The sequence below is a fragment of the Danio rerio genome, chromosome 7 (assembly GCF_049306965.1).
Source record: "Danio rerio strain Tuebingen ecotype United States chromosome 7, GRCz12tu, whole genome shotgun sequence".
NCBI classification, from domain to species: Eukaryota; Metazoa; Chordata; class Actinopteri; order Cypriniformes; family Danionidae; genus Danio; species Danio rerio.
Window position 1 is genome coordinate 2,887,543 of NC_133182.1, and position 16,531 is coordinate 2,904,073.

General features: G+C 37.7%; 1 protein-coding gene across 1 annotated transcript in view; it reads left to right on the plus strand.

Moving 5' to 3' along the window:
• Positions 1–1,074: 1,074 nt before the first annotated feature.
• Positions 1,075–16,531, plus strand: part of si:dkey-201l21.4 — a 28,628-nt gene continuing 13,171 nt past the window's right edge. The window contains exons 1-2 of the mRNA XM_073907844.1: positions 1,075–1,469; positions 8,725–8,788. Of these exons, the coding sequence (XP_073763945.1) occupies positions 8,730–8,788 (59 nt within the window). The 5' untranslated portion in view covers positions 1,075–1,469; positions 8,725–8,729. The remainder of the gene's footprint in view (positions 1,470–8,724; positions 8,789–16,531) is intronic.

The following is a 16,531-nucleotide window of genomic DNA, read 5'->3' on the forward strand; positions in this document are numbered from 1 at the left end:
GGTGTTGGATGGGGATCCACCTCTGGAGCCAATCGCTGAAATTTCTGGAAAGAGAAATGAGACAGAGTCAGCAATTGATTTTTTTTGTAACCTGATACATGTTCAGCAATTATACAAAACTGTTTATTGGCTGTAGTCCAAGCTTCGCGCCTTAATGGCATGAGAACGCCTCTTAATGAAGCATTGGACAGCCGCTTCAGTGTCGCAGTGTACGAGGGTGCTAAATGCAGCCCATTTGTCGTCCCACAAGATAGTCGCGGCGACGATGGGATATAGTTCAAAACGGGGATGATTGTTGGTTCTGAGGATTTCGAGCATTTGGGGGGGCCATAGTGAAGTGAACCCGCACCCTTGGTAATATCCCCCGAAACCAACTGAAGGGGCTCAATAAAGAAATTAGATCAGATATGGTGGGGTGGATTGAGAGATTGAAATTTAAAGTTAGTTCAGAACATCTTAAAAACCAAAAGGCTAGTGTGAACATGACAGGTTTGGGCCATGTGAGTGGAATGTATCCTTTATAAAGAGTGTGAATGTATTTGGAATGGATGTGGAGTGTAATAGGTTGGATAGGGGTCAGCTTCTGGAGCCGGCAGTCGTGATCTCTGAAATTAAAAAACAAACAGAATTAGAAATCAAATCTTTACAACATAATACATGTATGGCAGACATGAAAATAGTTTTAGCTGATATCCATGCGAGGCATCTCAATAAGGGCATGGGCGACTATAAATGGAAGCGCCTTTGTTAATGCATGGTCCGCTAGCTTCGTTGACACGATGTGCAAGGATGGTAGGGGTGTTTGTCCCCCACAGCATGGCAGATGGATGGAAAGCTGAGGATATGGGGTGTGGCTTGTCTGTTAGTCCTGGAAAACTGGTACCTCTTGAAGACTGAGCAGGTGAAGTGATAGCGAAGAGTTTAGAACTTCTATTTATGGCAGTCAAGTGGAAATTTAGTTTCTTTGCCGTTTTCACATCCGACTGATTTGCTATAATCTTATGAAGTTATGAATAAACTTTACTTTGTGTGTTTATAGAATGGGAGCTGGTAAACATATTCAAGGGCGTGCACAGATGGGGAGCCCTTTGATTGACGTAGTGGGCCGCTCTGGCCCAAAATGCCAGGGCTGATTTTTATTTATTTTTTGTCCAGCCCTGGTTACTTGTGCTTAATTTTTAGATACTAGTATTTTTTCTATTAAGCACTAGTGCATATTTATTAGATACTAGTGCATATTCTTTAGATACTAGTGATTTTTAAAAGCACACTAGTATCTAAACAATAAGCACAAGTAACATGAAAATAGACTAAATGTAAAAACGGCTTGCCATGTTAGTTTAGAATGTTGTCGTGCAGCATAGAAAAAAGAAAGTAAAGGAGGAGACATCCTGTGAATTTACAATTGTAGACTGAAGACGCTCATTTTCAGGACAAAAAACACAGATCTTCAGGTCGTCAGGACTAAGGTTTGTCTCCACTGCATGAGTTCTTTTAGTTTTAGTCTGCACTGGTATTTTGCAACTGCAGATGTACGGGTGATTTACTATTTATGTCAGTAAATTTAAACGCAAAACGAAACTGTACCTAAATAGAGCGAAGTGACAATACTTTAAAAGGTCTGATTATTTTAAATGAAACTTTATGTGGAACGAATAAACAAGTTCTGAATAGTTCTTTGTGTGTCCAGACTGTCAAACCTGTTGTGATTTAAAGGTGGTATTAGTAAGAGCCTTTCTGCTTTTTCAGCGTATTATAAAATGTCTCAAAATGGTGTTTCTCTTATGCTGAACTCAAACTACGTCACTTTCTGTCACCCTTCACAGAGGATTAACTTACATTAGACACACAGCTCAACAGTTTATCCATTGTCTGGAGTCTATCAATACACAGTTTTTTGTTTTCTTTTAGAAGGTTTTTATATCACCACCACCACCATCTTAATGCTATAAGTAATTGTTTATTTATACTTATAGAATAATAAAATGAACCAGATTGCTGATCCTCACAGCAGCAAATGCTTGAAGAATCCATCAGCTCTTTATTTTCAAACACTTTCACATGTTAATCTGCCATTTGATACACGTGAGATATTTGCTTTAATTAATTTATTTTTTTAACAGAATTATCGTACATAAAATATCATTAACAAAAAATACATTTCAACATGGTCGAAAATGGAGTGGGATGAAGCACAAGCTTGTTATTTTCCCACCCCATTACTATGCACACCATTTGTCTATTAACTAAACTTATTTCTTCTTTTGCTCATCTCTTCTTTTTACATGAGACATATTTGATCATTTTGACAAATTATATGTTTGATTCCATTTGTACATTTATTGCTTGTAAACGTTCTGAATCTTTAGAGAATTATTGTTTGTTAACATTTTAAAATAAATCTCCATTTCTTAAAACTGTAATTAGTTTAATGGAACTAATAACGTTTAGTTGATTTTTATCATATGGTTCACTTAATGAGAAAACATAACCAGACATCAAATGTTAAAAATTTTACTTTCAAATTATTTATCAACTTCTTTTTTTTCACGTATTTACCCTGGAAGTTTAGTTTTTGTTTTCTGGAATGCACCAGAGGCCGCTGTGTACACTTTTTCAGCTCTCAAATTTCTTTTGCGAGTGCCATTCCCATCTGCTGTTCTCACATAAATCCACTAGAGGCCGCTGTCGACTGACTGACTGACCCAGCTGGTCAGATTTAGCCATCAAACCTCCAGCACTAAATTGGTTTCAGTTTCATTGTCCAACCCCTGTAAAATTACTATACACAGACCAACATATCTCAATGTCTTTTCATTTTTTTTATGATTATGGCTTACTGCTATTGAAAACCCAAAATTCAAAAATTTTTCAGAAAATTACAAAATTGCTTAGGACCAATACAAAAAGGATTTTAACAGTGTAGGAATGTAAATTATCATATGCATTAGTTTATAGGGCAAAACATGTCTTTTTTTAACAAGAACACATTTAGGGGGCCCCAGAGACATAATCAAGGGCCAGCAAGGGTTATGCATTATGGGTATTTGTTGCGTATAAGGAGGCTCGGCTGTTCAGACAAAGACTAGAAATACTTGAAAATACCTTTACGGGATAGAAACGGGATAGAACTGTAAAATACGAGAGAATCCCGGGAAAAACGGGAGGGTTGACAGGTGTACATGTTTTTATAATTTCATATTCGATCATTTTATACAGTTATTTTGTAATTAATTCAGTTGTAACCATAGAGAATTATTGTCATTTAATCATTTCATTATCAAGTATTTGTGAATTACTTTTGATTTATTATCAACATTTTAATTCTCCATATTGCAATACAATACAATGCAACGCTCTCCCACATTTATAGCTATTAATACTGCCCTTATTTCCGTTTTTGGTATGAGATTGCAGAAGAATGATTTGACTAGAAATGTTCAGTTTTTTACCATCATGCTGATCACTTTTTAGTCACTCGGCAGACTACAGTTCGAACCGCTGGAGTTAAATCCCATCTTTACAACAAAAATGCTGGACTACTGAAAGTATGAACATCAAAACTAGTACAGCACTCAATAATTGGGCTCAGAATTACATCATTGTGTTGTGGCAGAAGGTGATCAGTTTGTGGCACTATGAAGCCCAGATTGCTCTGATAGTGGCCTTCAGCTTGTGTGCATTGTTCTAATTTTCTGAGATAGTGGATTTAAGGTTTTCATTAGCAATATGTCACAATCATTCACATTCAAAGAAATAAACACTTGAAATATATCAGTGTAAAATGAATCCATACAATGCACGAGTAATAGAATATAATAGTAATAATAGTAATACATTCATTTATTTCCTCAACATTCTACACACAATCCCCCATAATGACCATGTGAAAAATTAGTTTCTGAAATTAGTGTAAATTTATTCAAAATTAAAAGCTGTAAAATCACGTTCATCAGCATTCACCTGCTTTGCTTAATACTTTTTTGATGCACCTTTGACAGCAAACACAGCCTCACGACTTTTTGAGTATGATGCACTAGATTCCAAATTATTTAGATTAAGTTACTCAACTTGCGGAATGTAAAAAAATACAATACTGATTACTTTTTGAAGTATGTGTTTGTGTAGTGAAATACATTTAAAAATAACCTTCCCAGCCCTGCTTGCTCCAGACAGTGAAGCGTGATTGGTCACTCGAGAGAATGGCATGATTTACGCTTGCTTAATTTTTACTTAATGTAAATCCAAATGATTTTTTTCATCTTTACACTACATAAACAGTAATTAATGCATAATATACTATATTATAGAGATAAAAAAGGTTCAAATAGAATAATCTTGTGTTTTTCAATCTAATGTTTTAAAATGTATGTTTAATATAATACACTACTCAGATGTATCATATGTAATGCAAACGAATAAGAACCACAATGCTTACATTAAAATTGACAATGAAAAATAAAATCAACATTAAATCAAATATAGCACATTCAACTGTTTTGCATTATGTATTTCTATTTTTTGTACCAAATTTATCAAATATTCAGTCAGGCTTTACTGCAGTAAATTTAAAAATAAATAAATGAAGTGCATTATATTGTGTATTATACATCAATGACTTTTACAAACATAATTGTAGACATCAGTTTTTTTTTTTTATTTATTTATAGTTCAAATGATATATTTTACATATGTTAGTCAGCATTTGAACACAGGTGTACTTTTTACATTTCAAAAACATTAAGTAACTTTTAGTACAACCTAATTAAAAATAACATTTCCTTAAAAACAGTGAGCAAATTATAATTTTAAAGTACACTTTCTTAAAAGTGTTATTTTAAGATTTGAAGCACAATGACTGTACACATTCATACCAATAAAACACTTTTACCAGTGTGTATATCTTGCCCACGTATCCTTTACCTATTCATGTTTAAACCTGTTCTGAGGAGAGATCAAATTTATGATTTATGTCGAACCAACTGGCCAGTTTTTAGGATTTTATGCTGGGTTCACACCAAACAGGGGATTAAGTATTTTCGTGAACATAAAGCAAACACTGGGACTTTAGCTTTGGAACTGTTTAAAGGGGTGGTCCACTATGATATCATATTTTAAACTTTAGATGATGTGTAATGTAGCTGTACCTGGGCTTTTATAGAGTTAGCAAAGCCTACAATGAACGAATTTTGGGGACTACAAAAATACTTCTGCTCACAAAGATTACAAAGGTTTGTTTACTGCGCACACACACTGCGCAGCTAAGGGCCATGGCCAAAGGCGCTGTAACGTTACATTAGAGGGAGAAATGCCATCCTGCTGTTTCCACAGAGCTTCTCTGTTTCTGTATTTGGGCTTCCAAATGACATGACCCAAACACAGAAGTGATTACTGTTCAATATTAATTATGTTCCAGAGAATTATAAAATACATAGCAAGCATGATTTGACAAAACGCAGCTTCCATAATCTCTCCCAGTTCAGTACTTGATTCAGCTAAAATCTCCTCAAAGATGGAGCAACTAACAATACAAGAAAACACTCTGAGCTTTGAGCCACAACCTGTAAGTGTTTTTATTTGTTTAATTGATCATGACTTGTACAGTGTCTAACCTTAACGGTATGTTGTAACAAAGATGTAAACAAAGGGAAATAATGTTCGCCATTGCTAACGTTTTAGCAAATCCATATTTATCTGTCAAACTGCTGTAAACACACACATACACACATACACATACGCGCACTCTTGACCAGCACGTGCGACTCTCTGTGTGAGACGACAGTGTTTCTCTACACAGGCAGTAGAGATGCGCAGTTGGTGGTTATAGCCGCGGATAAACCGCTGATCGGGCGGATGACGTTACGAAAAAATAATATTTTAATTAAATTCGGGCGGGTGGCGGGCGGTTGTACTGTTTTTATAGGCATAGCTGGCGCACCAACAAAAAAGCCTAGGACTGACTTCACAGAATGGGAGGAGGAATCGGATACACTAATTCTGGATGAAGTACAGAAGTATTCCTCTACAAACTTCCGTATAGACGGATCAGCAGAGGAAAATCTACTTTCCTTTTGGGAGAAATAAGGCCAGGCATTCCCACGACTACAGCACCTTTCCAAGAGAATTCTATGCATTTCAGCAACAAGTGCTTTGCAGGCGCGCCCATCTGAATCCTGACACTGTAGATGCTATTTTATTCCTGCATTGTGCCAAGGAAAAATTAAACTAGACCTAAAGTCAGGCATATTAAACCAATTAGCCTATGTTATTTAGGCTACACATATGTTCAATATAAACTTTTGAGTTCGGTCAGCTGATAATTTTACGTTCATATTGGTTTAGCCTATTCTATTCTAGACATGTTGGCCTCGCTTTTACATTCCGAGGATAAGGTTATTTTGCCAGAATTTCTTTGTCGCAACTGTAATGGCGTAGTATTTCGTTATGCTTCAAGTTTGAGGGGAATGGGGATTATCCTCCATGGGTTATTGGGGCACTTGTCATACATGCACTTTAGCCTGGTCAGACTTTATGTTCGCTTAAAGAGGGATGGCATATCTGTTTTTCTAATTTAATTTCTAATTGCTGGGGTGACTGAGCCTACAAGGTTTAGGCACGATATGACGTTTTTATTAAAAATTTTTCAACTGTTTGCCAAAGTATGCGACTATAGCCTATGCCTACATTAAGATATTTATGTTAATATTTTTTTACTGCCTGTTGTTTCTTTTGGCATATAAAATAGGTATTATCTGATAGAGATATCAATAAGGGTTCATCTGTGTTGCAGAACTGGTGTTGTTTCCGATTTCTACAAGCTCAATAACGTCCACAGCAAAAAATAAAAAATAAAAAAATAGTCGAAAAACTGTGCCCATTAATTAGATGTGGAAGGCAAGCAGGTACGTTTTTGGGGTTGCTATGGACAACTACAAATGTAAACATTATTAGGCTATAATGTAGGCTAAATGACTTATTATTCTATCTATTTACTAAAAAAATAAAGTGAAATAGGCATTTAGTAGTAGGCTAAATAGCAGCATGTTGAAATGATGTGCCAATGCGTTTTCTATTAGACTACAATAAAAAAAGTTGTACAGTACTGTGCGTTTAATTTAGGCTATTTATTTACTTTTGTCCCTGTGCGCTGATTGGAGACGGAGTTCACTGCTGATATTCTGAGAGCTCGGGTGCTTTTCATTTCTTATTTGTGCATCCTCGTTTCCTTTCCTTGCTTTCTTTCCCGTGTTTCCACCCCACCAGGATAACGGTACGAGGGAAGGACGCAAGGAAAAGACTCAAGGACCGAGGAATCGAATCAAGTGAAAAGACACGTCCTCGTATCTTTAGCGTCACTTCAAAGCGTCTTCAATTAATGACTTGCACGTTTGGATTAACTGCATGTCTACATTAAAGTCATTATTATATAATGATCAATAAAGAAACATTCAATTAATAATAAAAAGGAATAAGCCATTCAAATAAAGAGCCCAATCAGCAGATGGCGGGCGGGTGCGGTTTTAAAAATTGGTAAAAAATGTTAGTGCGGATGGATGGCGGACGGATGATGAATTTTGTCATGCGGTTGCGAATGAAATAATAGCCCATCCGAGCATCTCTAACAGGCAGCTTTTCTATGCGTTTTACATCTCATGCTGCGTTCACACCAGACGTGGAATGCGCGTCAAGCGGAAGTGATTTACATGTTAAGTCAATGCAAACGCGCGAATAGACATCCTGCGGTGCGATACGTGCGAATGATGAGAATTGCGCAAATGGCGCGACGCAAATTCAGCGTTTTGCACATTTAACGCGCATTTCGTGCAAATCGCTCAAATTGCTCGAGTTTGAAAATCTGAATTTTAGTGGGCATTCGCGCTGCGTTAACCAATCAGGAGCTTGCTCTTGTGGGGGCATGGTTGTGACGTATCGCCTGTTCTGGGTGTTCCAGGGGCAATCTTCCAGCCGACACCGACAAGAAGTCATCAAACTGGGCTGGGCTCAGTCAGAAGCACCGCTGAAAGCCTCCGTCATCCAGGTTCAATTTCTGGAGGAGTTTTGAGCTGACAGAGCTAGATACACCTCTAAAAAGGATGTAGTGGACACGACCCTAATTGTATCAACGCTAATGTTCAGTCTTCATAAAGCACATAAACACTGTTATTTTCTTCATAAAATCCATGTTAGCCATTTAGCTATAAAGCTATAGTCACCGGGCAGACAGAAGCCCTGCCCACGCGAATCCGCATCTGTTCTGACGTGGATTTGACGTGCGAATGAAGCGAGTAACCTCAAATGTTCACGCAGCAATTTACGCAGGAATTTACGTCTGGTGTGAACGCAGCATCAGACAATGAAGTCACAAAAGATATGTGAACGATTCATGTTACTTACACCTGTATATTTCGTATATGCATGAAAGACGTCGTGTAACGCATTGATTTAAAAAAATACAGCAATGCTCTCCGAACTGGTGTGTAGCAGCAAAAAAAAAAAAAAAAAAACTAGGAGATATATCAGTCATTTTCATGTTAACTGAGTAGCTGTGTATAATCAAAGTGAGATTTATGAAAAAATAACATGATTTCCTTCAAGTGAAACATGAGCACACATCGCTTTGGATCATATTAAAACAATCAAGCCTTAACATTACATTCTGGACCACCCCTTTAATACTTTCAAGTGGAATTTAAATTAACTTTTTTTTTTTTTTTTTTATCACAGCGACAATGGCATCAGTCAGTTCTCTCATACAGCAAAGTGGAAAAGAAGGACCTTCAGGAATAATGTAAGACCATTTTCTTATCAATTAAAGGTGCACTAAAAAAAAAACTTGGGTATATCAAGGCATAGTCTAATAACAAGAGATCAGTATTTGCAGTGTATTTGTTTATATATATATATATATATATATATATATATATATATATATATATATATATATATATATATATATATATAATTAAAGTTGATTTAAAGTATTTCTCTCTGGAGTTTCCCTGAATGAGACAGTGAAAGTAAGTATTAACATGAAAATCTTAATAGAGGCATAGACACATTAAGGGTGTTTATTAGCTGCAATTCATATTAAAATATATGTTATTTGTAGTTCATACTCTGCATGTTTGTGCCATATTCAGGTTGTTTATAAGAACATCCAGCAAATCTGGACAGTTGCTGAACCTAAATGTGACACCAAAATCAGTCAGAGTGATCCTATAGACCAGGGGCTCTCAACCTTTTGCAAGCTGGGCCCCCCAAAGCTGTTTTATTGCATAGCTGGTTCATTGCCCCCCAACCCTGATATATATATATATATATATATATATATATATATATATATATATATATATATATATATATATATATATATATATATATATATATATATATATATATATTACTTTGGCCCATCTTAATTCTATTTTTGTATCCATTCCCCTTGGCTCTTTCAACAGAGGGTTAAGGGGAAGGGCTTCAAAATTTCCCCCTAAGAATTGGGACAGCACTACAGCACCTGCACACGTCATCAGATGTCCTCGCAATCTCATGCTTTAAATGAGATCAGATGATTATGACTGCTGTAGTGAATCCAGTTGTGTTATTTTGGTATTTATCTTCAGGAAATCACTGAAGGCATATAATATGTTATCATAACAAATAATGTTTAAATAAGATCGTAATACTGTGCATATAACACATCATCTATGTAAACACACCAAAATCAACATTACCATTACAGCAGACACTGTAAAAAGCTCATTCCCAATCACTAAATATTACTGACAGGGTATCAAGTGTTGTCGAGTGTCAGAATGTTGTGGGACTGCTCTACAGGAGTTATGATTGTGGATTATAGATCGCAAAATTTAGTGTTTTTTATTTCAGAATTTTTTAAAGGCATGACGGTAAAACACAAACGCTGTTATGACTATATTAAAACAGGTGCTTGTGTTTTGTAAAAATTCGTAATAATGACAAAAATATTAATTTGTGGATCTCCTGACTTCCGGGTGCAGATATCCTGACATTGTGGCAGATTTATTCAGGGACATTTTCTTACTCCTTGGTTTTGAGTGTGGTCCTGAAAAATCTTTGTTTGAAGGGGTATTCACACTACTACCCCTTGACGTGAATGGACAAAACAAGGGGTAAGGGGAAGGGCTAAGGGGTAGAGACCTGTTCATCTTCAGAACACAAACTCGAATATTTTAGATTAAATGCTCCTCATCCTCTACAGACAGCAATGTTCCCGAGATGGTCATAGTCCAGATAAGTAAGGCACAAAAAAATATTGTCAAAACATTCCATGTGAATTCAGTGGTACAACTGTAAATACAAATTTGTTTGCGTATCTCTCCTGCATCAGATCAGGGTGTGTGTTTACTACGAGCAGTAAGCAAACACCCTAACTTGTTGAGGCTGAGACAAACAAGTTATTTTAAGAGTATTTTTGATGCACAAATGTGTTTTTGAGCTTTGTATGATTACAGTTGAACCACTGAAGAGAGAAGCAATGTTTTGAAGAAGATTTTATTTCAGTTTCTAGACTTTGAACATCTTGGGACCCTTGCTGTACATGGAGAAAGAGGGAACTATAGCTTCATTGCAAAGAGTCAAATATCACATCAAAATCACCCAAACGAGCACAAACCAATGTTTAGTTTGGAACGAGAGAAGGGAAGAAGAAAAAATATTTGCAAATTTTAAAAATAGAATTAATATTTTACTACTCCTCGTTCCCAGAGGAGGGGAACGGAAATGCTATAGTGGAATTAACCCTCTTATGGGAATTTCGTTCAGAAAGCCAATTGTCTGGAAGCGTATGTAAATGGGCCAATGAAATGCCAAATGAATTGGCAGCGTCAGCTTGCGCACCTGATGCTTGTTGCAATCAATTTAGCATAAAAGTACAGCGAAAGCATGCTGAGGCATTCTTTTTAAGTTGAAGAGACTGATACCTACAGCTAAGGGACAGTCATTATGGCGATAGCATTTCCGTTTTCCTCCTTGAGGAACGAGGGGTACTTTAGTAACCAGAGTGTTCCGTTCGGATGGGGAACTCCAATGGTATAGTGGAATTAATCCACATATGAAGAAATGTCTGGAAAATGCCATAATGACTGCACCTTACCTCCCCCTTCGATGAGAGGATAGCCAGGCATAGCATGAGTGCACCTGCAATATAGAGAGGCGCAGTCTTCCAACGTGTTTCCTGGCCCTTAATTATCCCACTTCAAAAAAGATTTATGGATTTAGATATATTTTTCGGGAGCCGTAAGTGTCTAGATAATTTCTAGGAATTTAAATTCGACAGTTCAACTGGAAAGCGTGCAGTCCTGAAGGGGAGGACACTGCTGAGGCCACCTGCTACCCAAATGGGGAGACATGATGGCAGAATATATGGACTGACCCTGAGAAGGGGGAGTACTCATTAATAAGATGGTTAGCGGAGAGGGAAGACACGGGTCCACCTGTGAGGGGAGGAATGCACTGTGGCTTAAATAGCATATGGACCTATACCCGAAGCGCGGGCTGACCAGAGGACAGACCTAAAATGTGATTTTTACAGATTTCTGTGTTAGGGAGAATGGTGCAGCAAGCGTGTTTCAACACTTTAACTGAATTGTTTGCTCAATCACCAAGGGTTACCTAATACCCTTGAGGAAACCGGCTCCACTTGCAAATTGTAAAACCTTGCAAATGTATTAGGTGTCGCCCAGCCCGCAGCTCTACAGATGTCTGTTAGAGAGGCACCGTGTGCACGTGCCCAAGAGGATGCGATGCTCAGAGTAGAGTGTGCACACACTTCCGGGGGACACAGCTCGCCCTGGCTCTGGTAAGCGGGGGAGATGGCATCCACTATCCAGTGGGCCAACCTCTGTTTCGAAACTGCACTTCCTTGCTGCCGATCTCCACACCAGACGAAGAGCCGCTCAGATGATCTAAAGCTTTGAGTGTGGTCCAGATAAATTTGCAAAGCTCAAACTGGACAATGTAATGAAAGGGCTGGGCCTGCCTCCTCTAGAGGCAGCGCTTGCAGGTTCACTACCTGGTAAATGGTGTGGTAGGAACCTTGGGCACATACCCGGGTGGGGTCTCAGGACAACATGTGAGTAAACCGGCCAGAATTCCAGGCACGAGTCACTGACCGAAAATGCCTTCAGGTCCCTGGAGGTTCCAAAGATCAGGGCGAGGGTGCCAGATGGTGCCCTGTCCCAGGGAGAGTAGGTCCTCTCTCAAAAGGATTTGCCAGGTTAGGTCAGACGTAAGAAAGAAGAGCTCTGACATCCATATTCGGTTTGGCCAGAGGGGCGCAACTAGCAAGACTTGCTCCTCGTCCTCCGTGACCTGGCACAGTAACTGGGCGAGCAGGCTCACTGGGGAAAATGCGTATTTGCGCATGCCCTGAGGCCAGCTGTGGGCCAGTGCATCCGTGTCAAGAGAGCCCTAGTATAGGCTACTACATAGCATATAACAATTTTGTTGTTTATGCTTGATATTGCATTCATTTGCATACATGTTTTATAAGCTGTAAAATGAAAGCCTCAGTTTGGGTCGAAATTATCACTATGCAAAAATCACATGGAGAAAGGTCGGTTTGTTGGTTGTAGCCTGCACTAAATCATCAATAGCCTGTTTGTTGAGTTTATGACGCAGCTCCAGGCAGCACAGAGGCAAACAGCATCAGCGCTGGTTTGTGTCAACTCATCTGTGTCAAACTGTGACCAAAAATATTCTTCTTTTTCAAACTTTAAAAATATATTAAATAATATTGTTTAATAGTTTAATTCAGGGGTTTTTAAACTGGGGGGCCACCAGATGGCGCTGGGGGGGCCGCAAAGAAATTTTAAATGAGGGGTAATCAATGGGCCCACATGGATGAATTTTGTGTCCCGCATCATTCTGAAGGTTAATATATTTTTTATTATAATTTGAGCTCAAAAGTACTGCAAAAATGAAGCTTTATGCTTACGTCATTTAAATGCAATGAATGGAGATTTAAAGCTTTAGTTTTAAAGTTTTAAAGAGTTTTGTCATTCATCAGCCGGTTAACAGTTAACTGTACTGTTGTAACTAGCAATACTACAATAGAGGCTGTAGTGGTTCAGTGTGTTTTGTTTATTTTTATTCCTTTTTTTTTTTTGCATATCATAATTTACGACAATCCTGACTTACACTGATAAAAAAAAAAAATTTCCTAAATGCAATCTAGAATTGGGTATTCAAGTTCAAACAGCCACAAGTTTTACTTTGCATAATTTTAGAAGCTTTGCTGTTTTTAAAATGTTCATACCAGTTTGTTCTATTATTAATAATACTGTAGGAGTCCATCTATTAGCCCAATGACGAAACTAACAGCATGGTCGAAGGTTTAATGCATGTAAGCCTTTTCTAGTGCTTCTGAAAAGAATTTTATTATTTATTAGAATTTATTTATATTCGTTTTTTAGCTCCAAATTCAATCTGACTCCAATTTCAATGATCCTAAAATTTAGATTGTATTTCTAATTGTAAGAACGGATCACATTCATCATTTATGATTTAATTTAGAGTTTTGATATTTTCTGAGGTCCGATGTTCTAAATTGTACGTTCATTAGAGACCAACGTCGCTCAGAGTTCCACGCCCCGGGTTTGTGCTTCTTCTCACGGACAATATGTTGACACTCTGAAAATAGTCAGAGGATGCAGGATTAAATATATTTAGATAAGCTTGTTGCATAACACTCATTTAGTCCTAAAAAAATAGATCCTTTAGCCAAGCCTGTGCAACTTGCTACTTTCAGTGGTTAAATGATTAAAAGGTCTACATGTTATCGGCTCTCTATGGCTACGTATAATCAAATGCGCCTATTAATCATTCTAATTTATGCCGTATTATAACGGTATGAAGACTCCTCTAATCTACTGGATACAATGAATTCGCAAAACTCCAGAATTAATCAAAACAACATTTTATTTGTCAGGTAAAATTGTATTCTGCCAATTACATAATAAATCATCAGGAAGCCTATTCAGAGATGAGACTGAAACAATACAACATCCATTAATCAAAGATAAATCAAAGAGTTATAGATGCATACCTGACCAGAGAAGTACATTGCAGCATAAGTCTCAGAGATGCTGCAATGGGGTGTTTTTTTACAAGATCCCCCCTGACCCATACCACATCTTTACCTTATATACTCAAGTCAAAACAAACAGCCATAAATTCAAGACAATAGAAGTGTCACAGAAACCCTGACCTGGTCAATTTGAGGACTTAACCATCTCTGAGGAGGGAGAGCATCTTATGAAGATCTTATCAAAGCCAAAACCAAATCAACATATACCAGTGAAATAAAACAGTGAAATTAAGACCACTTTACCAATCACACTGAGACGTTTAAAATGATACCAAACATGAATATAGTGATGCAAGATACACCATATTAAAACCTTGTACATTTTAAGTGAAGATGTAAATGATTAGCTCTAATCAGAAGGTAACGTAAGGGTCATGAAGGAAGGCTTGAGGTGAGAGGAGAAGAGTGACTTTCTCGCATCACCCCCTGCTGTAGTGTAGCTCTGTTTCACCAGCCTGTGTTTGCATTAAATAGAACAGTGGAACAGTTGGTTTCTTCATCACTTCTCAGATTAGAAAGTGCATTGGAACATTGCATCTTGTCTCATGAAATTCCATAACAGTTCTCAGGGTCTGATATTTTGGAATCTTACAATATAACTTGTTGAAACTAATAATGAGTAACTGGTTAATCAATCAAAAGAAACCAAAACAACAGAACAAGATGAAAAAAATCATAGTTTTGATAAAGTGTGATTAAGAAGACTTAATATGGCATCTTCATTTTTATGAAGCAGTTTCAGACAATTGAGAATTTGATGTGTGAAGATTTGACATGTTAATAATAATAATAATAATAATTTCTTACATTTATATAGCGCTTTTCTTGGCACTCAAAGCGCTATACACACAATGGGGGGAATCTCCTCATCCACCACCAGTGTGCAGCATCCACCTGGATGACGTGACGGCAGCCATTTTGCGCCAGACCGCACACCACACACCAGCGGATTGGTGGAGAGGAGACAGTGATGAAGCCAGTTATGATATGGGTGGGGGGAGGGGGTTAGGAGGCCATGATGGACAGGGGCAGATTTGGTCAGGATGCCAGGGTTAAACCCCTACTCTTTTTCGAAGAACATCCTGGGATTTTTAACAACCACAGAGTCAGGACCTCGGTTTAACGTCTCATCCGAAAGATGGCACTCACTGAGCAGTATAGAGTCCCCGTCACTATACTGGCGCATTAGGACCCACACAGACCGCAGGTTGGGCGCCCCCTGCTGGCCTCACTAACACCACTTCCGGCAGCTTTCCCATGTGGTCTCCCCTCCAGGTACTGACCGGGCGCAGCCCTGCTTAGCTTCAGTGGGCGACCATGTGAGAGTTGCAGAGAGCTAGCTGCCGGCTCTCTGTGGATGTTGTTCTCTGTGTGTCAATGTTCCAGCTGAGGTCAGTCAACAGGTCTCATTTGTTGTGCCCTATACGTTTTCCATCGGAGCATGAATGTATGAGCAATACAGGTCAAAGGTTGCAGAAACACCAGTCACAATAATCTACTACATATGCAGGTTCTGGTTATATAATTAGAATATGTTTAAAAAGTTGACTTATTTCACTAATTCTATTCAAGAAGTGAAACTGACTAATATAGTTCAAGTTTAATTTATTTTAATTGTGATGCTCTTGATGAATCATTGAGATTACTTCAAAGGAATATTTAGGTTTAGATTAGGGGTGTCAAAACTTTTTAGGCCGAGGGCCAGATGACAAAAAAAAAAAACCGTTGTCCCGGGCCAAACTTTACATACATCACACAGACATGCATATATATATATATATATATATATATATATATATATATATATATATATATATATATATATATATATATATATATATATATATACAAACACCTCATAACTAGCCAGTGTAGAATTTTCTTGCACTTAATTAGCACGAAAAAACTGCTGTTGTTGAGCTGATAGAGCAGCTGCTAATTGTTTTACTTTTTGATCTCGTTCGGCACCAGTGTAAGAGCTGAAGGCCTGATGTTTTGTTTCATAATGTATTTTAATATTAAATTTCTTCATTACTTCAACTGATTGCTGGCAAATTAAACAGATACATTTCCCGCTGACCTCTGTAAAGAAATATTCTTTTCCCCAATGTGACTGAAATTTCCTGCACTCACTGTTGATTTTCCTTTTTCTTGGTTTCGCCATGGCTTGCCAAAATTTGAATCAAAATGTTATCAATTATGTTTCCTTCAGTTTTTTTTTTTTGGTTCGTTTTGCATCATTACAAGAACTGCTGCCTAATTGAATGCATGTAATAGCGACACCCGGTGGTTATTTATTGAATTACGTTCATTTTTGTTTAGCGGGCCAGATTCTATTAATATTTATTAAAAGCCTCGCGGGCCGCCACAAAACTGATTGCGGGCCGCAGATGACCCGTGGGC